Source organism: Rhinopithecus roxellana, chromosome 6, assembly GCF_007565055.1.
Source record: "Rhinopithecus roxellana isolate Shanxi Qingling chromosome 6, ASM756505v1, whole genome shotgun sequence".
Lineage (NCBI taxonomy): Eukaryota > Metazoa > Chordata > Mammalia > Primates > Cercopithecidae > Rhinopithecus > Rhinopithecus roxellana.
In genome coordinates, this window is record NC_044554.1 from 121,928,526 (window position 1) to 121,956,045 (window position 27,520).

General features: G+C 39.6%; 1 protein-coding gene across 1 annotated transcript; it reads right to left on the reverse strand.

Moving 5' to 3' along the window:
* On the reverse strand, positions 1-27,520 carry LRRD1 (leucine rich repeats and death domain containing 1). Its single transcript, XM_010353534.1, has 5 exons — positions 25,530-27,520; positions 21,292-21,490; positions 12,786-12,947; positions 1,509-1,626; positions 1-191 (listed from the first exon to the last, which is right to left on the reverse strand). Exons 1-5 carry the CDS (start codon positions 27,444-27,446, stop codon positions 5-7), a joined length of 2,583 nt encoding a protein of 860 aa, XP_010351836.1. The 5' UTR covers positions 27,447-27,520; the 3' UTR covers positions 1-4.

The following is a 27,520-nucleotide window of genomic DNA, read 5'->3' on the forward strand; positions in this document are numbered from 1 at the left end:
CTGGTTAGAATTTAATTGCACGTGTAAAAAGATTTAAAGCTGTTATTTTGTCGATAATTTCATATGCTCCTATCATAGTTAGTGCTCGAATTAGTTGATCTCTTAAAGCAGCAGCAGTTAGTGATAATTTGTTACTCTGTGTTTTCCATATAACAAGTGCTTGGTGGACTCTCTCACTTAATGAAACAGTGCTGAAAAACATTATTAATAATGTAACAGTTAAATATTTATTAATGTTTAATATATTAAAATTACTAATAATTATTTGAAATGTCAATTAAGAACATTGCTTTAAACTCCTGTAATATTGTATATCTAGGTTTTCAAACCAATTTTACCAAGGTAAAGATGAAATTAATTGGTGAAGAGAATCTTTATAAAAATTTAGCATGGGCCGGGCGCCGTGGCTCACGCCTGTAATCCCAGCACTTTGGGAGGCCAAGACGGGCGGATCACGAGGTCAGGAGATCGAGACCATCCTGGCTAACACGGTGAAACCCCGTCTCTACTAAAAAATACAAAAAACTAGCTGGGCGAGGTGGCGGGCGCCTGTAGTCCCAGCTACTCGGGAGGCTGAGGCAGGAGAATAGCATGAACCTGGGAGGCGGAGCTTGCAGTGAGCTGAGATCCGGCCACTGCACTCCAGCCTGGGTGACAGAGCGAGATTCCATCTCAAAAAAAAAAAAAAAAAAAAAATAGCATGGTGCTGGGGACATAGAAAGTGAATGTTAGCTCCAGCCCATCCCTTGTTCCCTTATAGAAAATCAACAATTCAATTTACATTCAGTTCTCAAGACCTCAAAATCATAATTGTGGGTTATTTCTAATAAACCAGTATATTACTGCTACTATACTCTATGCTTTTTTTTTTTTTTTTTTTTTGAGACGGAGTCTCACTGTCTCCCAGGCTGGAGTGCAGTGGCACGATCTCGCTCACTGCAAGCTCTGCCTCCCGGGTTCATGCCATTCTTCTGCCTCAGCCTCCCAAGTAGCTGGGACTACAGGCGCCCACCACCATGCCTAGCTAATTTTTTGTATTTTTAGGAGAAACGGGTTTTCACCGTGTTAGCCAGGATGGTCTCGATCTCCTGACCTCATGACCTGCCTGCCTCAGCCTCCCAAAGTGTTGGGATTACAGGCGTGAGCCACCACGCCCGGTTACTATATGCTTTATAGCTTGATCTCACTTGATTCTCATGACAATTCTCTTACATGAGTATATCCATTTTACCAGTGAAGAAACCAAGTCATCAGGAAGTTAAAGGACTTGCCCAAGGTCACAAAACCAGTTGTGAGTAAAAGTCAAACAGTCTGTCCTCATAGCCCTTGTTCTTCATTATGTTATATGGCCTTCCAACATGGATCACAAGCATGTAATAAACTAAAATCAGCTTTCTATAGCAAAGTAAAGATTGTGTTATTATGAATGTTTCAAAACCATGCAGTATCAACATGATATACATCAGAATGAGAATAAATTTGTACTAAATGCTGTCATTTATACATACCTCTTTGTAGGCATATCAGTTTCTGAGTTTGCCAGGTTTAGTTTTTGACATAAAAATTCAAAATTGGTTTCAGTGATGTTGTTGGCAACTATCTTGAATATCTTCTCTAAGATTTTCTCTACGTTTGAAGATAAAAGAAAATGTATATCTTTTGAAAAAGATAATCTATTTTGAGTTCATATTATATCTAGTTTTCTTATTTCTGTGCTTCTGTGAAATGTATATGCTAAGTAAAACTGAAAATGACAATGCTGGCCGGGCACAGTGGCTCATGCCTATAATCCCAGCACTTTGGGAAGCCGAGGCAGGTGGATCACCTGAGGTCAAGAGTTCAAGACCAGCCTGGCCAACATGGCAAAACTCCATCTCTGCAGGCAGATCACAAGGTCAGGAGATCAAGACCATCCTGGCTAACACGGTGAAACCCCGTCTCTGCTAAAAAATACAAAAAACTAGCCGGGCGAGGTGGCGGGCGCCTGTAGTCCCAGCTACTCGGGAGGCTGAGGCAGGAGAATGGCATGAACCCAGGAGGCGGAGCTTGCAGTGAGCTGAGATCCGGTCACTGCACTCCAGCTTGGGCGACAGAGCGAGACTCCATCTCAGATAAAAAAAAAAAAATGTGTATATATATACACATATATATATACACATATATATATACACATATATACATATACATATAAATGTATATATATATATATAAATTAGCCGGGCATGGTGGTGTGTGCCTATAGTCCCAGCTACTCAGGAGGCTGAGGCAGGAGACTCACTTGAACTGGGAAGGCAGAGGTTGCAGTGAGCTGAGACCTCACCACTGTACTCCAGCCTGGGCAACAGAGCAAGACTCTGTCTCAAAAAAAAAAAAAAAAAAAAAAGACAATGGCGGCCATGCTTGATGGCTCATGCCTGTAATCCCAGCACTTTGGGAGGCCAAGGCGGGTGGATCACCTGAGGTCACGAGTTCAAGATCAGCCTGACCAACATGGAGAAACCCTGTCTCTACTAAAAACACAAAAAATTAGCCGGGTGTGGTGGCGCATGCCTGTAATCCCAGCTACTCGGGAGGCTCAGGCAGGAGAATAGCTTGAACCCAGGAGGCAGAGGTTGCCATGAGCCAAGATTGCGCCACTGCACTCCAGCCTGGGCAACAAGAGCAAAACTCCGTCTCATGAAAAAAAAAAAAATGACAATGACAATGCGGATCTAAAATATAAACTGAAATTTGAAACATTTGTTCCATTTTTTTCTAACATCCAAAAAATCCAACACTTAAAATGGCCATTGAAAAGAATATTTATAAGCAACTTTTTCTCCTTTTCTTTGAGACAGAGTTTCACTCTTGTTGCCCAGGCTGGAGTGCAATGGCATGATCTCGGCTCACCACAACCTCTGCCTCCTGGGTTCAAGTGATTCTCCTGCCTCAGCCTCTCAAGTAGCTGGGATGCGCCACCACACCCAGCTAATTTTTTGTATTTTTAATAGAGATGAGGTTTCTCATGTTTGTCACGCTGGTCTCAAACTCCTGACCTCAGGTGATCTGCCCGCCTCAGCCTCCCAAAGTGCTGGGATTACAGGCATGAGTCATCGCAACCAGCCTATTTATAAGCAACTTTAAAGTGATTTCCAAGCCATTTATTTCTCCAGGATTTGAAATTCATTTGACTCCTTCCTTCATTTCTGGCTTTTTAATGTATGTGGGAATGTTTTGCTTTGTTTGGTTTGGTAGAGAATATGGACAACAATTGTATGTGCTTCATTATGTACCAACTTGAGAAACTAAGTTCACATTTACTATAAATATGGTGTATATGTGCATATTTTATATTCAAGTCAATTATTTAATAAGTTGGCTGAACAATTAGTGATTTTAGTGTTTTTAATTAAAACTTCCAGCTAATTTGAACAAGACCCATTTTTTCTGGACAAAGGTACTGTGAGTTTTTTCTTTTCTTTTTTTTAGACAGGGTCTCACTCTGTTACTCAGACTGGAGTGCAGTGGCATAATCACAGGTCACCACAACCTCAACCTCCCGGGCTCAAATGACTCTCCCACTTCACCCCCACAAGTAGCTGGGACCACAGGTGTGTGCCACCATGCCTGGCTAATTTATTATTTTTAATTTTTATTTATTTACTTATTTTGAGACAAAGTCTGGCTCTGTCACCCAGGCTAGAGTACAGTGGCGGGATCTCGTCTCACTGCAACCTCTGCCTCCTGATTAGCTGGAACTACAGGCGCCTCCAGATTAGCAATTCTCCTGCCTCAGCCTCCTGAGTAGCTGGAACTACAGGCACGTACCACCATGTCCAGCTAATTTTTGTATTTTTAGTAGAGATGGGGTTTTGGCATGTTGGCCAGGCCAGTCTCAAACTCCTGGCCTCAAGTTCTCTGCCCACCTCAGTTTTTAAAATTTTTTGTAGAAACAGGGTCTCACTATACTTCATCTTAGCCAAAAGGCTGAGAAGCAATAGGGTCTCACTATATTGCCCAAGCTACTCTCAAACTCTTGAGCTCAAGCAATCCTCCTGCCTTGGCCTCCCAAAGTCCTGGAACTACAGGTGTGAGCCACTACCCCAAGCCTGTGAGAATTTTCAGAACTCGAGATGTACCATGCCCCATGATCAAATATGTTCTATTTTTAAAAGTTTTATATATACTCTCTCAGGCTGTATTTCATGCTATGATATATATAAAATTCCAATCTTCTAAGTAAAAGTTTAAGAAAAAGGTTCAGCTGGGCGCGGTGGCTCACGCCTGTAATCCCAGCACTTTGGGAGGCTGAGGTGGGCAGATCACGAGGACAGAAGATCGAGACCATCCTGGCCAACATGGTGAAACCCCATCTCTATTAAATACAAAAAAATTAGCCGGGCATGGTGGCGGGCACCTGTAGTCCCAGCTACACGGGAGGCTAAGGCAGGAGAATGGCGTGAACCCAGGAGGTGGAGCTTGCAGTGAGCAGAAATGGGGCCACTGCACTCCAACCTGGGCCACAGAGCAAGACTCCGTCTCAAAAATAAATAAATAAATAAAAGAAATAAATAAAAGAAAAATGCTCCATTTGTTAATTGCAGAATACATACATCTCCCAAGCTGATTTCTCTCTGCCCTCATTGGATGCCAAGCCTGCAATATGAAGGCTCCTTGGGCATAGGGAAAGGAGATAAATGGCTGAGATTCTAAACCTTTCTCTAAAGTAATGTACCTAACAGAAATACTTTATGGATCCTAGAAAACTCCTAAAATCTTTATTTTATAGAAATGTAATTACCATAAAAGATCCTTTCTTTTTTTTAGATGGAGTCTTGCACTGTTGCCTGGGCTGGAGTGCAGTGGTGCGATCTTGGCTCACTGCAACCTCTGCCTCCTGGGTTCAAGCGATTCTCCTGCTTCAGCCTCCCGAGTAACTGGGATTACAGGTACCCACCACCACGCCCAGCTAATTTTTTGCATTTTTAGTAGAGATGGGATTTCACCATGTTGGCCAGGCTGCTCTCGAACTACTGATCTCGTGATTCGCCCATCTTGGCCTCCCAAAGTGCTGGGATTACAGGCATGAGCCACCGCACCTGGCCAAAAGATCCTTTTTTATAGTAACAAGTAGGACAATCAACTTGCACAGTAAGTTAAAGAAGGCAGCTACTGTGGCTTTTAATTTCATATTTTAGGTTCCTTTATCAATAAAGCCCAAGTCGTGGAAAAGCCTCTAAATGATAGCGATGTATATGAATGTATATTGTGACTTGAAGGACTAAGCAATTTTTTGTGACTATCTCACTATGAAATTACATTAGTACAAGCTCCTGATCATGTAGACAAGGTACATGATAAAATGATCTGAGGGGACAGTTTTGGATATTCCATTTCCCCAAATCTGGATCTCTTGTATTGTTCTCTTGCATTAAATTAGAGGACCAAAATCTGAATTCTTTCTGACTAGTGATGAAAAGTGGCAAATCAGAGTCCTATAGGGAAAAGCCTAACTGTTGGGAACCCAGCCCCAGGGAAAGAATTGGACAGTGAAGGTTCCCTCCCAGACACTTGAAACCAATCTTCATCTAGTCCCTTTTAAAGAAAATGGGCCTGTTCTCAGAAATAATCAGACACACAACAGAGAGCTCAAGGACAGATGGGATAAAGACTGTCAAAAGCTTTCAGACAGGAAGATGGCCAAATAGGAACAGCTCCAGTCTCCAACTCCCAGCGCGAGTGACACAGAAGACCGGTGATTTCTGCTTTTTCAACTGAGGTACTGGGGTCATCTCACTAGGGAGTGCCGGACAATCGGTGCTGGTCAGCTGCTTCAGCCCGACCAGCGAGAGCTGAAGCAGGGCGAGGCATCGCCTCACCTGGGAAGTGCAAGGGGGAAGGGAATCCCTTTTCCTAGCCAGGGGAACTGAGACACACAACACCTGGAAAATCGGGTAACTCCCACCCCAATACTGCGCTTTAAGCAACGGGCACACCAGAAGAATATATCCCTCACCTGCCTGGGAGGGTCCCACGCCCACGGAGCCTCCCTCATTGCTGGCACAGCAGTCTGCGATCTAACCGCAAGGCAGCAGCAAGGCTGGGGGAGGGGCACCCGCCATTGCTGAGGCTTAAGGAGGTAAACAAAGCTACTGGGAAGCTCGAACTGGGTGGAGCTCACAGCAGCTCAAGGAAACCTGCCTGTCTCTATAGACTCCACCTCTGGGGACAGGGCACAGTTAAACAACAACAACAAAACAGCAGAAACCTCTGCAGACGCAAATGACTCTGTCTGACAGCTTTGAAGAGAGCAGTGGATCTTCCAACATGGAGGTTGAGATCTGAGAACGGACAGACTGCCTGCTCAAGTGGGTCCCGGACCCCTGAGTAGCCTAACTGGGAGACATCCCCCACTAGGGGCAGTCTGACACCCCACACCTCACAGGGTGGAGTACACCCCTGAGAGGAACCTTCCAAAGTAAGAATCAGACAGGTACACTTGCTGTTCAGCAATATTCTATCTTCTGCAACCTCTGCTGCTGATACCCAGGCAAACAGGGTCTGGAGTGGACCTCAAGCAATCTCCAACAGACCTACAGCTGAGGGTCCTGACTGTTAGAAGGAAAACTATCAAATAGGAAGGACACCTATAGCAAAACCCCATCAGTACGTCACCATCATCAAAGACCAGAGGCAGATAAAACCACAAAGATGGGGAAAAAGCAGGGCAGAAAAGCTGGAAATTCAAAAAATAAGAGCGCATCTCCCCCTGCAAAGGAGCGCAGCTCATCGCCAGCAACAGGATCGAAGCTGGTCAGAGAATGACTTTGACGAGATGAGAGAAGAAGGCTTCAGTCCATCAAACTTCTCAGAGCTAAAGGAGGAATTACGTACCCAGCGCAAAGAAACTAAACATCTTGAAAAAAGAGTGGAAGAATTGACAGCTAGAATAATTAATGCAGAGAAGGTCATAAACGAAATGACAGAGATGAAAACCATGACACGAGAAATATGTGACAAAAGCACAAGCTTCAGTAACCGACTTGATCAACTGGAAGAAAGAGTATCAGTGATTGAGGATCAAATGGATGAAATGAAGCGAGAAGAGAAACCGAAAGAAGAAAAAAAAAAAGGAATGAACAAAGCCTGCAAGAAGTATGGGATTATGTAAAAAGACGAAATCTACGTCTGATTGGGGTGCCTGAAAGTGAGGGGGAAAATGGAACCAAGTTGGAAAACACTCTTCAGGATATCATCCAGGAGAACTTCCCCAACCTAGTAGGGCAGGCCAACATTAAATTCAGGAAATACAGAGAACACCACAAAGATACTCCTCGAGAAGAGCAACTCCAAGACACATAATTGCCAGATTCACCAAAGTTGAAATGAAGGAAAAAATCTTAAGGGCAGCCAGAGAGAAAGGTCGGGTTACCCACAAAGGGAAGCCCATCAGACTAACAGCAGATCTCTCGGCAGAAACTCTACAAGCCAGAAGAGAGTGGGGGCCAATATTCAACATTCTTAAAGAAAAGAATTTTCAACCCAGAATTTCATATCCAGCCAAACTAAGTTTCATCAGTGAAGGAGAAATAAAATCCTTTACAGATAAGCAAATGCTTAGAGATTTTGTCACCACCAGGCCTGCCTTACAAGAGACCCTGAAGGAAGCCCTAAACATGGAAAGGGACATCCGGTACCAGCCATTGCAAAAACATGCCAAAATGTAAAGACCATCGAGGCTAGGAAGAAACTGCATCAACTAACGAGCAAAATAACCAGTTAATATCATAATGGCAGGATCAAGTTCATACATAACAATATTAAACTTAAATGTAAATGTACTAAATGCTGCAATTAAAAGACACAGACTGGCAAACTGGATAAAGAGTCAAGACCCATCAGTCTGCTGTATTCAGGAGACCCATCTCACATGCAGAGACATACATAGGCTCAAAATAAAGGGATGGAGGAAGATCTACCAAGCAAATGGAGAACAAAAAAAAGCAGGGGTTGCAATCCTAGTCTCTGATAAAACAGACTTTAAACCATCAAAGATCAAAAGAGACAAGGCCATTACATAATGGTAAAGGGATCAATTCAACAGGAAGAGCTAACTATCCTAAATATATATGCACCCAATACAGGAGCACCCAGATTCATAAAGCAAGTCCTTAGAGACTTACAAAGAGACTTAGACTCCCATACAATAATAATGGGAGACTTCAACACTCCACTGTCAACATTAGATAGATCAACGGGACAGAAAGTTAACAAGGATATCCAGGAATTGAACTCATCTCTGCACCAAGTGGACCTAATAGACATCTATAGAACTCTCCACCACAAATCAACAGAATATACATTCTTCTCAGCACCACATCACACTTATTCCAAAATTGACCACATAATTGGAAGTAAAGCACTCCTCAGCAAATGTACAAGAACAGAAATTATAACAAACTGTCTCTCAGACCACAGTGCAATCAAACTAGAACTCAGGACTAAGAAACTCAATCAAAACCGCTCAACTACATGGAAACTGAACAACCTGCTCCTGAATGACTACTGGGTACATCACGAAATGAAGGCAGAAATAAAGATGTTCTTTGAAACCAACGAGAACAAAGATACAACATACCAGAATCTCTGGGACACATTTAAAGCAGTGTGTAGAGGGAAATTTAAAGCACTAAATGCCCACAAGAGAAAGCGGGAAAGATCTAAAATTGACACTCTAACCTCACAATTAAAACAACTAGAGAGGCAAGAGCAAACACATTCAAAAGCTAGCAGAAGGCAAGAAATAACTAAGATCAGAGCAGAACTGAAGGAGATAGAGACACAAAAAACCCTCCAAAAAATCAATGAATCCAGGAGTTGGTTTTTTGAAAAGATCAACAAAATTGACAGACCACTAGCAAGATTAAAAAAGAAGAAAAGAGAGAAGAATCAAATAGACACAATAAAAAATGATAAAGGGGATATCACCACCGACCCCACAGAAATACAAACTACCATCAGAGAATACTATAAACACCTCTATGCAAATAAACTAGAAAATCTAGAAGAAATGGATAATTTCCTGGACACTTACACTCTTCCAAGACTAAACCAGGAAGAAGTTGAATCCCTGAATAGACCAATAGCAGGCTCTGAAATTGAGGCAATAATTAATAGCCTACCAACCAAAAAAAGCCCAGGACCAGATGGATTCCCAGCTGAATTCTACCAGAGGTACAAGGAGGAGCTGGTACCATTCCTTCTGAAACTATTCCAATCAACAGAAAAAGAGGGAATCCTCCCTAACTCATTTTATGAGGCCAACATCATCCTGATACCAAAGCCTGGCAGAGACACAACAAAATAAGAGAATTTTAGACCAATATCCCTGATGAACATCGATGCAAAAATCCTCAATAAAATACTGGCAAACCGGATTCAGCAGCACATCAAAAAGCTTATCCACCATGATCAAGTGGGCTTCATCCCTGGGATGCAAGGCTGGTTCAACATTCGCAAATCAATAAACGTAATCCAGCATATAAACAGAACCAAAGACAAGAACCACATGATTATCTCAATAGATGCAGAAAAGGCTTTTGACAAAATTCAACAGCCCTTCATGCTAAAAACGCTCAACAAATTTGGTATTGATGGAACGTACCTCAAAATAATAAGAGCTATTTATGACAAACCCACAGCTAATATCATACTGAATGGGCAAAAACTGGAAAAATTCCCTTTGAAAACTGGCACAAGACAGGGATGCCCTCTCTCACCACTCCTATTCAACATAATGTTGGAAGTTCTTGCTAGGGCAATCAGGTAAGAGAAAGAAATCAAGGGGATTCAGTTAGGAAAAGAAGAAGTCAAATTGTCCCTGTTTGCAGATGACATGATTGTATATTTAGAAAATCCCATTGTCTCAGCCCAAAATCTCCTTAAGCTGATAAGGAACTTCAGCAAAGTCTCAGGATACAAAATTAATGTGCAAAAATCACAAGCATTCTTATACACCAGTAACAGACAAGCAGAGAACCAAATCAGGAATGAACTTCCATTCACAATTGCTTCAAAGAGAATAAAATACCTAGGAATCCAGCTTACAAGGGATGTAAAGGACCTCTTCAAGGAGAACTACAAACCACTGCTCAGTGAAATAAAAGAGGACAGAAACAAATGGAAGAACATACCATGCTCAAGGATAGGAAGAATCAATATTGTGAAAATGGCCATACTGCCCAAGGTTATTTATAGATTCAATGCCATCCCCATCAAGCTACCAATGAGTTTCTTCACAGAATTGGAAAAAACTGCTTTAAAGTTCACATGGAACCAAAAAAGAGCCCGCATTGCCAAGACAATCCTAAGTCAAAAGGACAAAGCTGGAGGCGTCACGCTACCTGACTTCAAACTATACTACAAGGCTACAGTAACCAAAACAGCATGGTACTAGTACCAAAACAGAGATGTAGACCAATGGAAAAGAACAGAGTCCTCAGAAATAATACCACACATCTACAGCCATCTGATCTCTGACAAACCTGAGAGAAACAAGAAATGGGGAAAGGATTCCCTATTTAATAAATGGTGCTGGGAAAATTGGCTAGCCATAAGTAGAAAGCTGAAACTGGATCCTTTCCTTACTCCTTATACGAAGATTAATTCAAGATGGATTAGAGACTTAAATGTTAGACCTAATACCATAAAAACCCTAGAAGAAAACCTAGGTGATACCATTCAGGACATAGGCATGGGCAAGGACTTCATGTTTAAAACACCAAAAGCAATGGCAGCAAAAGCCAAGATTGACAAATGGGATCTAATTAAACTACAGAGCTTCTGCACAGCAAAAGAAACTACCATCAGAGTGAACAGGCAACCTACAGAATGGAAGAAAATTTTTGCAATCTACTCATCTGACAAAGGGCTAATATCCAGAATCTACAAAGAACTCAAACAAATTTACAAGAAAAAAACAAACAACCCCATCAAAAAGTGGGCAAAGGATATGAACAGACATTTCTCAAAAGAAGACATTCATACAGCTAACAGACACATGAAAAAATGCTCATCATCACTCGCCATCAGAGAAATGCAAATCAAAACCACAATGAGATACCATCTCACACCAGTTAGAATGGCAATCATTAAAAAGTCAGGAAACAACAGGTGCTGGAGAGGATGTGGAGAAATAGGAACACTTTTACACTGTTGGTGGGATTGTAAACTAGTTCAACCATTATGGAAAACAGTATGGCAATTCCTCAAGGATCTAGAACTAGATGTACCATATGACCCAGCCATCCCACTACTGGGTATATACCCAAAGGATTATAAATCATGCTGCTATAAAGACACATGCACACGTATGTTTATTGCGGCACTATTCACAATAGCAAAGACTTGGAATCAACCCAAATGTCCATCTGTGGCAGACTGGATTAAGAAAATGTGGCACATATATACCATGGAATACTATGCAGCCATAAAAAAGGATGAGTTTGCGTTTTTTGTAGGGACATGGATGCAGCTGGAAACCATCATTCTTAGCAAACTATCACAAGAAGAGAAAACCAAACACCGCATGTTCTCACTCATAGGTGGGAACTGAACAATGAGATTACTTGGACTCGGGAAAGGGAATATCACACACCGGGGACTATATGGGGTGGGGGAGGGGGGAGGGATTGCATTGGGAGTTATACCTGATATAAATAGTGAATTGATGGGTGCTGACAAGTTGATGGGTGCAGCACACCAACATGGCACAAGTATACATATGTAACAAACCTGCAACCTGCACGTTATGCACATGTATCCTAGAACTTAAAGTATAATAATAAAAACTAAACTAAAATAAAATAAAATAAATTTCAGACAGATAGTCATAGTGGGCCAAAGACTGAATGCCATCAGTGGAATGGCTCCGTGGACTTCCCTCAAGGCCAAATGTATGTTATTTATTTATTTGTTTGTTTGTTTATTTATGTATCTATCTTAAAAATAGAGACAAGGTCACACTATGTGGCCCAGGCTGGTCTCGAACTTCTGAGCTCAAGTGATTCTCCTGCCTTGGCCTCCCAAAGTGTTTGGATTACAGGCGTGAGCCACCACACCCAACTCCAAATGTCTTTTAGAACAACTACATTTGTTAGAACAGATTGAAACTAATAGATTTCTGTGTGGATTTTGAGTCTGGTCACAATCTCAATGAAACACCTATTGAAGGGCATTAAGGTCAATAGGGTAGGAAAATGGCCCACCCCTCCTCCACTTGGATTTGCCTATTTTCAGTGCCTCGATTTGTATGGACCTGGATTAAATAATCTGAATTATCAAAACAAACTCCTAACCTTCAGAAAAGAAAGAGTATCAATTTTTTCACATCTCTGCCAGATTGAAAGCCTCCAATTAAAGCAAACCATCTTTTAATTCATATGAGATAGTGTCTTGTGGCTGGGTGTGGTGGCTCACACCTGTAATCCCAACACTGGGAGGCCAAGACAGGAGGATTGCTTGAGCTCAGGAGTTCAAGACTAGCCTGGGCAACATAGTGAGACCCGTCTCTACCAGAAGATTAAAAAATTAGCCAGGTGTGTTGATGCACACCTGCAGTCCCTGCTACTCAGGAGGCTGAGGTGGGAGGATCACTAGAGCCCAGGAGTCCGAGGCCACAGGGAGTTGTGATCATGCCACTATAGTCCAGCCTAGGTGTCAGAGTGAGACCCTGTCTCCAAAAAAATTAAATTAAAATAAAATAAAAGAGAAATGACTTCTTAGATAGTCAATCACTCACCACCTACCATCTCTTTCATCTGCCCTCTGTAGATAGCGTGCAATAGTGTACAACTGTTTTCCTTTACAGATTTCCATTGGAGGTCTCAGCAAAGGGTTGTCATCAAAATTTATCTCCTTCAGTGAAAAAAGATTGTAGATAGCACTAGGTAGAGCTGTCAGATTATTTCCTAGTAGAAAAAAATTAGAATTGAATTACATCTTTCTATAAAAGATAACTATGGAGACAAATAACATCTATTATGTCTTGCTGACAAAGTACCAGAGGACCCTCACAATGCAGCAGGTCATAAATTATTTCTGATGTACACATGCTAAGAGCAAAAAAGAGTGTTTATAGAAAGACAGCTGTGGTTGCTTTCTCTCCTAGGGGTGGCAAAATGAGACAGAGACTATCCTCCTTTAATACAGCAAAGAACTTTATAGAGTGGATGTGATGGTAATTTTTAAACTAAACTGTTTGTTTAGCATAATTTTAGATTCATAGAAATGTTGCAGAGATTGTAGCAAGTTCTTCTGCATTCGTCATCTAGCTTTAGTTTCTCCTAATGTTATCTCACATTATCATATTACATTAGTTTAATCTAAGAAACCAGTATTGGTACATTACTACTAAATACACTTCAGACTTCTTTGGATTCATTAGTTTTTCCATCAGTGTCCTTTTCTGTCTCAGGAAATCTCATTGCATACAGTTATATCTCATTAGTGGCCTGTTTTGTGATAGTTTCTCAATCTTCCCTTGTTGTTCATGACCTTGACAGTTTTAAGAAGTACTGGTTATGAATTTTGTAGAATGTACCATAACTTGAATTTGTCTGATATGTTCTCATTATTAGACTGGGGTTATGGGTTTTTGAAAAGAATACCACAGAGGTGAAGTGCACGTATCACATTATATCAGAGATACCTCATATCCACATGACATCACTAAAGATGTTAAATTTTATCTCTTGGATAACACAGTCTCTGCCAGCATTCTCCAAGATAATGTTATAATTTTTTTCCTTTCCATACTCTATTCTTTGGGAGTAAGTCACTAAATCTAGGCTACCCTCAAGGGGGAGTGGGAATTAAACTCTACTTCCTAAATGTAATTTTTTCAATACCATCGTAATCCAATATAAACCTAATATAAAATGTAAAACTGGGGTGGGCACAGTGGTTCATGCCTGTAATCCCAGCACTTCGGGAGGCCAAGGTGGGTGGATCATCTGAGGTCAGGAGTTCGAGATCAGCCTGGCCAACATGGCAAAACCCTATCTCTACTAAAGATACAAAATTTAGCCGAGCATGGTGGTGGGCACCTGTAATCCCAGCTACTGGTTGCAGGGAGCCGAGATAGTGCCATTGCACTCCAGCCTGGGAGACAAGAGCGGAACTCTATCTCAAAAAAAAAAAAAAAAAAAAGAGGTAAAACTGTGGTAAAAATGAATTTGTAATCATTTAGAGAGGCCTAAAATTTGCCTTTATATTATTTATATATTTTATAGTTATGTTATTTATAAACATAAAGGAAACTGGTTCCTTTTAGTGAATAATCATATTTAGAAACCAAGATCTGGATACAGTGTTTCTGGGAGTGTATATGTGTAAAATATATTTATTATAAACCTAGAATTTTATATATGTATATATGCACACACATACATGTATAACATATATGTTATAAATCACAGCACATAGTCTTTAGGGTTCGGCTTCTTTCACTTAGCATTACAACAACATCAGTGTTGTTGTATCAATATTTTTTTTTCCTTTTTAGTAATGAGAAGTATTCCATTATGTAGATGTAAATAATTTATCCATTTAATACATAAAAGACATTTGAAGAGCTTCCAGTTTTGGCAATTACAAAGGAAGCTTCTCTATAAATTTGCACTCAGTTTTTTGTTGAATACGTTTTAATTTCATGTAAAAGAGGAGTCAAAGTGAGATTGATGGTTTGTGTGGTTAAGTGTATGTATAACTATATAAGAAACTACCAAACTTTTCTAAAGGGTTGTACCATTTTGTATTTCTTTCATCAGTGTATTATCAGATTTTAATTTTAACTATCCCTTTTTGGGGTGGGGGGTGGAGTCTCGCTCTGTCGCCCAAGCTGGAATGCAGTGGCATCATCTCGGCTCACTGCAACCTCCACCTCCCGGGTTCAAGCAGTTCTTCTGCCTCAGTCTCCTGAGTAGCTGGGACTATAAGCGTGTGCCACCACACGGGCTAATTTTTGTAGTTTTAATAGAGACGGGGTTTCACCATATTGGCCAGTCTCGTCTCAAACTCCTGACCCCATGATTTGCCCACCTGGGCCTCCCAAAGTGCTGGGATTACAGGTGTGAGCCACCGGGCCCAGCCTAATTTTAACTATTCTAATAGCAATATTTCATTGTATAGTTAATTTGCATTTCTCTAATATGACTAATAAGCATAATATTTTGGTATGCTTCTTTTCTTCCTTTCTTTCTTTCTTTTTTATTTTGAGACAGAGTCTAGCTCTGTCACCCAGTCTGGAGTGTAGTGGTGTGATTTCAGCTCATTGCAGCTTCCGCCTCCGGGGTTTACGCTATTCTTGTGCCTCAGCTTCCCAAGTAGCTGGGACCATAGGGGCAAGCCCCATGCCCAGCTAATTTTTGTATTTTTAGTAGCGATGGAGTTTCACTATGTTGGCCTGGCTGGTCTTGAACTACTGATCTCAAGTGATCCACCTGCCTCAGCCTCCCAAAGTGCTGGGATTATAGGCATGAGCCACCACGCCCGGCCTCTTATGCTTATTTTTTATTCATATAGCTGCTTAGTAAATTATCTGTTCAAAATTTATACCAATTTTTATTAAGTGGTTTGGCTTCTTAATTTTGTTTTTAGTTTTTTTTTTTTTTTTTTTTTTTTTTTTTGTATTAAGCAAATATTTTCTTCCAATCCATGGCCTTGCTTTTCATTCTTTTAAAAAATGTCTGAGCCGGGCACAGTGGCTCATGCCTATAATCTCAGCACTTTGGGAGGCCGAGGCAGGTGGATAACTTGAGGTCAGGAATTTGAGACAAGTCTGGGCAACATAGTGAAACTCCGTCTCTACTAAAAGCATACAAAAATTAGCCGGGCATGGTGGCAGGCACCTGTAATCCCAGCTACTCAGGAGGCTGAGGCAGGAAACCCCAGAGGCAGAAGCTGCAGTGAGCCTACATCGCACCACTGCACTCCAGGCTGGGTGACACAGCAAGACTCTGTTGTAAAAAAAAAAAAAAAAAAAAAAAATTAAAAAAATTTAAAAAGCCTTTAGTCTTGCTCTTGTTGCCCAAGCTGGAGTGCAGTGGCACCATCTTGGCTCACTGTAACCTCCGCTTTCTGGGTTCAAGTGCTTCTCCTGCTTCAGCCTCCCAAGTAGTTGGGATTACAGGCACCCCGCCACCATGCCTGGCTAATTTTTTTGTATTTTTAGTAGAGACGGGGTTTCACCATGTTGGCCAGGCTAGTCTCGAACTCCTGAAGTCAGGAGATCCGCCCGCCTCAGCTTTCCAAAGGGCTGGGATTACAGGCATGAGCTACCGTGCCCAGCTGAGAAGTTTCCAATTTTGATGAAAACCAACTTATTTTCATTTGTGGAATGTAATTTCAGTGTTGTATATAAGAAATCCTTGCCAAGGTTTTGATTTTTTTCACCTTGTTTTTTTGAGACAGAGTCTGGCTTTGTCACCCAGCTGGAGTGCAGTGGCATGACCTTGGCTCATTGCAGCCTCAGCCTCCTGGGTTCCAGTGATCCTCCCACCTCAGCCTCTCAAGTAGCTGGGACTACAGGAGTGCACCACCATACCCAGCTAATCTTTTTGTATTTTGTTTGTAGAGATGGGGTTTCCCCATGTTGCCCAGGATGGTCCCAAACTCCTGAGTCTCAAGCAATCCTCACATCTCAGCCTCCCAAAGTTATGGGACTATAGGCATGAGCCATGACACCCAGCCTTTTAATATTTTTTCACTTTTTTTTTTTTTTTTTTGCAAAATAATATTTTTCTATGTTTTTATCTAGAAGTTTTATAGTTTTAGCTTTTATATTTAGGTCTGTGATTCATTGTGAGGTAATATTTTTATATGGTGTGTAGGATCAAAATTATATTGTGGTTGTTTGTTTTTGTTTTATTTTGTCTTGTTTTGGCTTTTGGACATCCAGTTGATTCAGCAATATTTGTTGAAAATAATGTTCTTTCTCTGTTGGATTACAGTAGTTCCTCCTTATCCATGGGAGATACCTTCCAAGACCCCCCAGCTGATGCCTACAAACCTAATACAGTATCAAACATGATTGCTGTCAATCAGAACACATCTGTTCATGTCTTTCACCCATAAATTTAATGCCTTTTCCTTCTTTTTTTTTTTTTTTTTTTTTTCTTTGAGGCGGAGTCTCGCTCTGTCGCCCGGACTGGAGTGCAGTGGCCAGATCTCAGCTCACTGCAAGCTCCGCCTCCCTGGTTTACGCCATTCTCCTGCCTCAGCCTCCCTAGTAGCTGGGACTACAGGCGCCCGCCACCTCGCCCGGCTAGTTTTTGTATTTTTAGTAGAGACGGGGTTTCACCGTGTTAGCCAGGATGGTCTCGATCTCCTGACCTCGTGATCCGCCCGTCTCGGCCTCCCAAAGTGCTGGGATTACAGGCTTGAGCCACCGCGCCCGGCCTGCCTTTTCCTTCTTAACTAAGCACTTATCATACACTGTGGCTGTAATTTTTGTAGTTTGAGGTGCAACAGCAAAATTAGCAGAAATTTCTTTTTCCGTCTTCACAATTTCATTGATAGAATATTTGTCCTTAGCGTAGATCTTAGCGACTTCATCATATGATTCTTGAGAACTTTCACCTTTTCACTTAAGGGAAGTACTTTAAGGCTTCTCTTTGGTGTATCCGAATTGCCAGCATCACTACTGTTGTGCTTTAGGGCCATTAATAAGTAAAATAAGGGTTACATGAACACAAGCACTGCGATATTGTGACAGTGGATCTGGTAACTGAGACTGCTACTAAGTGACTGACAAGCAGGGAGCACATCCACTGAATGGATTCACATCCCAGGTAGGACAGTGTGAGATTTCATCACGCTACTCAGAAAAGTGCACCATTTTAAACTTATGAATTGTTTATTTCTGGAATTTCCCAGTTAATATTTTCAGACCACTGTTGACCATGAGTAAAACCATGGAAACTGAAACTGTGGATAAGGGGGAACTACCATGGCAAAAAATCAGTTGACTACATAGTGGGTATATCAGTCAGGGTTCTCTAGAGGGACAGGACTAATTATAAAAGGGAGTTTATTAAGGAGTATTGACTCACACAACCATGAGGTGAAGTCTGCCATCTGCAAGCTGAGGCACAAAGAAGCAAGTCCAAGTCCTGAAACCTCAAAAGTAGGGAAGCCGATAGTGCAGCCTTCAGTCTGTGGCCAAAGGCCCTAGAGCCTCTGGCAAACCAGGGGTGTAAGTCCAAGAGTGCAAAAGCTGAAGAACTTGGAATCCAGTGTTTTCAGGGCAAGAAGCATCCAGAATGGGAGAAAGATGGAGGCCAGAAGACATAGCCAGTCTAGTCCTTCCACGTTCTTCTGCCTGCTTCATTCTAGCAGAGCTGGCAGCTGATTGTGCCCACCCAGACTGGGGGTGGGTCGGCCTCTCCCAGTCCACTGACTCAGATGTTAATCTCCTTTGGGAACACCCTCACAGACACACCCAGGAACAATACTTTGCATCCTGCAATCCAATCAAGTTGACACTCAATATTAACCATCATAGTGGATCTATTTCCAGACTCTCTATTCTGTCCCATTGATCCTTATGTCTGTTGTTTTGCCAATACTATCACTGTCTTCATGACTATAGTTTTACATAAGTCTTGAAATCAGGTTGTGTGAATCATCCAACTTTGTTTTTCTTCTTCAAAATTGTTTCAGCTATCCTAGTTCCTTTGACTTTTTATATACATTTTATAATTACCTCGTTGTTTTCTGAAACAAAATCTCTGCTAGGATTTTTACTGGAATTGAGTTGAATTTAAAGATAAGTTTTGGGAAACTGACATATTAACAATATTGTCTTCCAATTTATGAATACTATCTCTCTACTTATTTAGGTCTTATTTAGTTTTATCTGTGTTACAGTTTTCAGCATATAGATCTTATATGTAATTTGTTAGATTTATGTATGGTTTTGGTACAATTTTAAATTGTACTTTTAAAGAAATCAATTTCTAATCATTTATTGCTAGTCTGTAGAAATATGATTGATTTTTGTTTATTAACTCTGTATATGGGAATCTTGCCAAACTTACTTGTTCTGTAGATCCTTTGGGATTTTTGACCTAGACGATGTGTCTCTATTAGCAGAAATAGTTTTTTCTTCTTCCTTCCCAATCTGTTTACTTTTTATTTCTTTTTCTTGTGTTGTTGTGCTAGTTGGGACTTCCAGTTATAACATCAAAAAGAAGTGGTGAGAAAGGAGAACTTTACTTTAATCCTGATCATAGTGGAAAAGAAATTCTTTACCATGGGGTGTGATATTAGCTATAGGAGTTTTGCAGATGCACTTTTTCAGGTTGAGGAAATTCTCTTCTATTTCTAGCTTAGTGAGATTTTTTTGTTGTTGTTGTTTTTGAAAATCTTGAATGGCAATTGTATTTTTTCATATAATATTTGCTTTTTTTTTTTTTTTTTTTTGAGATGAGGTCTTGTTCTGTTGCCCAGGCTGGAACGCAGTGGCACAATCATAACTCACTGCAGCCTCAAACTCCCATGTTCAAGCAATCCTCCTGCCTAAGTCTCCCAAGTAGCTGGGATTATAGGCATGAACCACCACATCTGCTTGCTTTGCTTTTTATACTTACAGTGAGAAGTTCATATGGCTTTTCATAAGCCTGTTCAGATGGTGAATTACATGGATTAGTTTTTGAATATTGACTCAACCTTGTATTCCCAGGGTAAATTGCTCTTGGTCACAATATGATATCATTTTTTATATTGGTGGATTTGATTTGCTTTAATTCATTAAGGAATTTTGCATCCATGTTCAAGCAGGATATTATTCTGTAAGTTTCCAAGAAATGTATTTGTTTTATTATAGTATTAGGATAATGCTGGCCTCATAGAATGAACTGAGACATGTTTTATCCTCAATTTTATGACAGAATTTTAAAAATTGGCATTATTTCCTCTCTCTCTCTCTCTCTCTTTCATTCTTTCAGACAGAGTCTCACTCTGTCACCCAGGCTAGAGTGCAGTGGCACAATCTCAGCTCACTGCAACCTCCACCTCCTGGGTCTAGGCGATTCTCCTGCCTCAGCCTCCTGAGTAGTTTTGATTTTGATTACAGGTGTGCCCCACCACACCCGACTAATTTTTTTTTTTTTTTTTTTTTTTTAAGTAGAGACGGGGTTTCACCACATTGGCCAGGCTGGCATCAAACTCTTGACCTCAAGCGATCCGCCCGCCTTGGCCTCCCAAAGTGCTGGAATTACAGGCATGAGCCACTGTGCCCAGCCTAACTTAGTGATTTCTTCTTAAAAATACTTGAAAGAATTCACCAGTGAACCTTTTTGAAATTTGCATTGTTCCTTCTATTAAATACTTGATAGAATTCACCAGTGAAGTTATCTGAGCTAGAAATTTTCTTTGTATGAGAGCTTCTAACTACAAATTCAATTACTCAAATTGATTTAGGGCCATCTGTTAGCCCACAATGATATCTACCTCCTGTTACTCACCCCCTTGTATAGTCCCTTCTCACATTATACCAAGGTTGGTCTGTGTGATCAATAGAATAGAGCAGAAGTGATGTTATGTCACTTCCAAGATTAGGTTTTTAAAGACACTGCTGACTAGGCATGGTGGCTCACGCCTGTAATCCCAGCACTTTGGGAGGCTGAGGCTGGTGGATCACCTGAGCCTAGAGAGGTCAAGGCTGCAGTGAGCCATGATCCTGCTACTGTGCTCCAGCTTGGGCAACAGAGTGAGACCTTGTCTCAAAATAAATATATATATATTTATACCTCAGAATATTTGCCTCAATGAATGTCAAATAATGAACCTGCCTACCTGTTTTGATCTGACTCCTACTTCATAGGCCTGGCTCTCAATTCTTGCCATAGCCTGGTTCCATGCTCCTTATCCAAACAACAGAGATAGTTTTTTTTCTTCCTTCCCAATAGAGAAGGAAATGCAAAAAAATTGCTGACCTGAGGTTGTGTAGGTGTGTGTAGAGGAAGAGGTGAGGTTGGGTTCAGAAGGGAAGAAATACTAAACGACTGGGTATAGACAGAGAAGAGAGAAAAGAAATGAAAATATGTTCAGGCTCTTCTACTCTTTCAAGGCAGGAACTGGACCTTATACTTTGCTTTCATTTTCTGTACCTAGGACAGTCATTTCCTTCTAATGGTGACTTAATACATTCTGTTGACTCTTTGCCATTCTGTATCTTGTCAACAAAATTTGCAACTCAGATATTAATACTCTACTTACTGATTATGCTTACTGATTATGCTTGACACTCACCACTCAGGTTTAGTTGCTGGAGATCATTTAAAGATAGCAAAGATGGTGGAATATAACTTATTTGATTATTGTATGCATGTAAACTAACCAAATTTCTCAATTCTCCTATATTTCTTGGAATCTCTCTGATTGCATTATTTGAGATATCAAGTTCTTTAAGTTGAGTCATATTAGATAGCTCTCCTGGAAGTCTTGTTAACTGTAACAAAGATTAAAAAATTATACTTTTATAAATACATCTTTGCATGACTAAAACTTTTTCTAAAATCAAATGAGTTTTGTCTGTTTTTGTTTTTGTCTTAAAAAGGACATATTTTTATTATGTCACAAATTCTTTGTAACTGACTCTCCCTTCTGGCTGAAACCCACAAGATACTGTGCGATATCCAAGTACCTCCTCAATCTGAACAGTGCTTCTAATTCAACCCTGTGGCTTGCTACCCACTTTGCTCACATTCCCATTGCTCAGCGTTCATTGTCTCCTTATCCCTTTCTCCACTCCCTAAATCTAACCGTGTTTTGACTTCTTTCCTGCCCCCCAACCTCCCACCCCCGGAAGTCTTTTCCAACTACTCTATTCCACATTTGATCTCCTTATTCCTAGTCCTATCAACATCGCTTTTTTTTTTTTTTTTTTTTTTTTTTGAGATGGAGATCTCGATCTGTCACCAGGCTGGAGGGCAATGGCGTGATCTCAGCTCACTGCAACCTCCACTTCCCGGGTTCAAGTGATTCTCCTGCCTCAGCCTCTCGAGTACCTGGGATCACAGGTGCCCAGCACCATGCCCGGCTAGTTTTTGTATTTTTAGTAGAATGGAGTTTTGCCATGTTGGCCAGGCTGATTTTGAACTCCTGACCTCAGGTGATTCTCCCACCTCGGCCTCCCAAAGTGCTGGGATTAAGGGCGTGAGCCACCTCACCAGGCCCCATTGCTTTTTATTCATCTTTTGTGCACTTTTTTTAGATTTTTAAAATGACATGATACACATGTTTTATACTTTTTGTATGTGTTCCCAAGCATGAAATGCATTTGACCAAATGTTTAATAATGGAGTCACAGTTTGGCAATGTGACCTTAAATAAAAATTCCTAGTACAAAAAGTGTTGCAAAATTGCAGGAATTAAAATATTCTGTTAAGATGAAGAATATGCATATTTAGAGAAAATAGGGCCTTTATGAGTGGCTTTTGAAATAAAGGATGTTCTACGAACAAAACAATTTTGAATGTGTAGGCACCTCTGAAATAACTAAACAACAAGGTACATTCTGGATGTTGTGCTATATGTTCTTCCAGGTATAAAGGAAGCATAAGAAATAGTTTCCAACTTCACAGAGATTAAAATTTATTTTAGGGAACAGAATATATCCATATGAAAAAATAAGGAAATGGAATGAAGCAATAGGTAATCCAATGCCAAAATAATACAATTAATAACTGATGAATAAAAGTTTAGAAAAGGTTCATTACTACAAATCAGATAACTCTCTGTAAAGAGTTACATAAAAAAAAAAAAAGCTTTACATAAGTAAAGCTTCATGTAAAAAGTAGAACTTGAATAGCCTCTTAAGAATGAATAGGGGGCTGGGCTCGGTGGCTCACACCTGTAATCCCAGCACTTTGGGAGGCCAAGGCGGGTGGATCACAGGAATTCGAGACCAGCCTGGCCAACGTGGTGAAAACCCATCTCTACTAAAAATACAAAAATTAGCTGGACGTGGAGGTGAGTGCCTGTAATCCCAGCTACTTAGGAGCCTGAGGCAGGAGAATCACTTGAACCCAGGAGGCAGAGGTTGCAGTGAGCTGAGATCGCACCACTGTCCTCCAGCCTGACTGACAGAATATCATGCATAGTCATGGCTAGTGAGAAGCTGACCAGTAAAGAAAGGCGATGCAAAGCAGAGGGAGATTTGTTTGGATAAGGAGCATGGAACCAGGCTATGGCAAGACTGGAGAGACGGGCCTGTGAAGTAGGAGTCAGATCAAAACAGGTAGGTGGGTTCATTATTTGACATTCAATGAAGGAAATATTCTTTAATTACCTTCTCAACATTTACTAGAGGTGGTGTCTGAGAGCTGCATGATGATAGGGTTCATATAGAAGGAAGGTTCCTGTTGGGTATCCTTCCTTTAGTAAAATAAAAGCCCTGTGATTAATCTGACTCTTCTTCAGTAAGTGACCATCTGCTATTACATAAGTTAATTATTTGGGCATTTCATTTCCACCCCAAGGGGGTTATCAATGATATTTTCAACTACATGGGATATTCTTTTTGACAGGAGTTCTTGTAAATCATTTTTTCCATTTGATGACCTTTGCAATGATGTTGCAAATATGTGGACTGTTGCCTTGGGCAGCCACTCACTTTGAGTAGGTAACAGATATGCAATTTGGATTCCTGACAGGCAAGTATGATACATGGAGAACAGTCCTCTGCAATGAAGTCTGACAGCTTTGATAAGGTTTGCTAAAAGGGAGGAAGCTCCTGGCATAAATCTATGCATGAAGTGAGTGATAACCAAGGACGAGGTTGTAGACAGTGACACTGGAAAATGAGGGAGATAATCCGACAGCTTTTTTAGAGGAAAAGTGATACAATTTTGGTGTAAGATGAGGTATAACTGATGATGGAAAAGGAACAAGAATGATTTCATGAGTTTTAACCTGGCAGGTTTAAAAGAAAAACTGGCATCACAAACAGAAATGGAGAAGTTTTGAAAGGAGATGGAAGAAAAATGAGCTGACTTTGAAGTGATATTGAGTGTGTGACAACAAAAGAATAGAACATGTATAATTTCCAGGAAAAAAATGGGAACTATGGGACTGCAGCACTGGTGTGAGATCAGCTTTAGTCATGTAGACTTTGGGATAATGTGCATGTAAGTGACAGCAGGTGTGGTGAGAAAGGAGTTAATAAAAAAGAGAGTTAAGGACATCATTGGAGATACCAACAGTTATCTTACAAGAGGAGAAAATGAGTGAGATGATTATGAATCAGTCAATGAATTAACTGATTATTATATTGCAGAACTAAAAATTGTCTGTTAGTACAAAATCAACTTTTTAAATGCAAGGGGTATCATTATTCATTCCATCTGCTTAAGCAAGTATTCCCTGGAGTAGCTTTTCTGGAAATGTATTATATGATAGCTGTTATGTTAAAAATGGTCAAACAAGTTTGGGAAATATGGGAATATTTTGGGAAAATTAGTGCAAGACTCTTCAAAGCTTTTAATAGATCAGTATTCATTGTTATTCTTTAAGAGAAGAACCCAGTACTTCTTAAAGCTATTTGATCACAGACACTGCTCCCCTCCTCCCTTTTTTTTTCTTGAGCAGACACTCAAGAAAAATGGGACTAGGGCTTTTAGGAGTAGACTTTGGGAAGTCCTGACTTAGATAACAGCTGTGTTCTTTTCATTTGTTTACTAAGATCTTCGTATAAATCAGTAATGTTTTAGTTTTTAAAAAATTATTTCCATAAAAGTTACTCCTAGAGTTTCAGTAAGATAAAATGCTAAACTCTAAAAATGTTAATTCTTATTGATCTAGTGATTCTTCAGGGAAAATTTCCTAAGGAAATAGTCTAAAATATGAAAAAGGCTATATTTATGGAAAAATTCATCACAGGATTATTATGAAGAAAAATTATAACATCCATAAATGCATAACAAGAGGATTAGATCTATAAATCATGTACTGGTTATAACAATTTATTGGAAAGATGATTATATCAAAGAGAAATGCTTATTGGTTAAAAAAAGAAGAATTTAAAACTGAGTGTGCAGTCTTTTATAATTTCTTGTAAAACCATATGCATAACAGGAAAAAAGACTAAAAGTTTTGTCAACGTATGCCAGTAGTTATAATACAATGATATGCTTGTGGAATTATTTTTGTTTTAATTTTATCACTTTCCAAATTTTCAGTAATGTGTTTATACGACATTTACAACTTTAAAACTCCTTTTACAATTACACCGAAACAAAAAGGAATCTATAGAATTGTCAGCTTTCATTGCTTCATATTTCATTTTAATGAAATATGTTCCTGTACAGCTTTTGTGTTGTGAAGTGTATTTATAAGCCATGTTTGGTGGGGAGGGGGAAGCCTTTCATTTAAAAAATAAAATATTCCAACTCAATTTAAAACACACATATGGTACAAACAGATACACCACAGCTTAAATTCTGATCCTCTCCAGTCTCTCCCTCCCCACAAAGCCCACAGTCTCTTACCTTTCTCCCTTTTATCTGACTTATATTCAGCTGTTCCAGTGATTGAAGTTGGCACAGTTCAATAGGAAAATGTATAAATTGATTGCTTGAGAAGTTTAATTTCTGGATTCCTTTTAAATTACAGATGTCTGAAGAGATTTTCTGTAATTGGTTTTCTGAAAGATCAAGTACTCGCAAATTTTCTAAAGTACACAATTCTCTAGGGAAAGTTTCAAATTTATTACAGCATAAAATAAGTACATGGAGTGATATCATATTAGAAATAGATGCTGGAATTTTCTTTATTTGGTTTTTACCAAGATCCAGGTATTTAAGATTAATAAGAGAACAAAAGTGCTCAGAAAATATGAGGAGTTTGTTTTCACTCAATTCTAAATGAAGCAGTTGTTTACTGAAAGATATATCCACAGGTATTTCTGAAATATAATTTCCATTAACACTCAAATAATAAAGAGAATCTAAAGCACACAGTCCCAACGGAAAATATATTATTTTGTTATAATTCAATTCAATTTTAATTATTTTTTGGCAGTTTTTTATTTCAATGGGAACACCTGTGATTATGTTTCCTGAAAATTCTAGACTGCATATATTATTAAGATGTGAGATACTGTCAGTTATTTTTACCATATTATTTCTGTTTACATGAAGTTTTCTTAAATTGTTAAGCTTATGGATGTTCTTAGGAAGTTCTGTTAATTTATTATCACTAAGAGTAAGGCATTCCAACATTGCACAGCAACATATTTTTTCTGGTATATTTTTCAATAAATTTTTATCAAGTATAAGAATCCTAAGTTCCCTGAAATTCTCAATTTTGTGTGAAATAACTTCCAATTTATTGTCGGCCAGTTGGAGTTCTTTTATTTTGAGTAACTGAAAAATTTCTACAGCCAGAAAGGTAAGCTTATTATGATCCAGTAAAAGTGTTTCTAAATTTTTAAGCTCCCTAATTTCTTTTGGCAAACTGCTGATCAGGTTTCCAGTAAGGTCTAGTGAAATTAACTTTGGAAGGAAGCACAGAGCTTTAGGAAATATTGTTAATTGATTATATTCCAAATTGAGAACCCGTAAGTATTTTAAACTAGGCAGAGTATCTGGTATATGCCTTAACTTATTTTTACCCAAACTTAAAATTTCCAAGTTTCCAAGACATTCTAAGTAAGGAGGAAAATTTTCAATGTAATTGTTATAAAAAAAGAGTTGTCTGATATTCCCAAGCTGAGATATTTCTTTAGGTATATGTGATATGTGGTTGTGACTGACGTTTAATATCCTTAAATTATGAAGTAACTGAATTTCAGATGGAAGTGATGATAATCCATTTTCTTGCAGGGATAGAATTTCAAGTCCTAGCAGATCACCTGAGTCTGCCCCTTGAAAAGTTTTGATTTGATTCTTGTCTAAATATAGATGTTTTACATATTTGATTTTTAAAATGTCCTTAGGAAATTCCTGTAAACCCTTGGCCTCAAGGTTAACTGTAAAGTTATCTGCCCCCAAGCCAAGTTGTTTCTGATTTTCTTCAGAGACTTGTGGACTAACTTCTCCTACTGTTTCATGAGATAGGAAGTTAACCAAAGCCTGATATTCTGCAATCCTCCCAGTTAGTGATGACAAACTCCGTGAAGTTTCTGTTGTAGTGCTTGTTTCAGAAAATTGAAGATTTTTCTTTTGTTCTTCATTTCTCTTAGACTTGCTTCCAGAGGAAGATGTTGACTCTAATGTAATCTGTCTAGGATGTGTTTCATAAATCTGGTTAGAAGATTTCCCTTCCAGGTAATCAGAAGCTTCGTTTATCAAATTTGATGTTTCTTTAATAAAGCCAGGCTCCTTCACTGACTGTGATCTAGATTCTTTCCTAAATTGACTAATAGTATCCTCTAGCTCCTCTGACATACCCTCCTTTTCAGACATCTTATTTGCTGATATGTTTTATGCCAATACAAAATTGTAACTTGATTTTAATTTTCATGTTTTTTCCTTTGAAT

Coding starts and splice junctions, on each gene's coding strand:
- LRRD1 (XM_010353534.1), bottom strand. CDS start 27,446: ATGTCTGAAAAGGAGGGTATGTCAGAGGAGCTAGAGGATACTATTAGT. Junction 21,491..25,529: donor GTCAGATAAAAGGGAGAAAG/GTAAGAGACTGT, acceptor TCTTTGTTACAG/TTAACAAGACTTCCAGGAGA. Junction 192..1,508: donor ACTGATATGCCTACAAAGAG/GTATGTATAAAT, acceptor AATGTTTTTCAG/CACTGTTTCATTAAGTGAGA.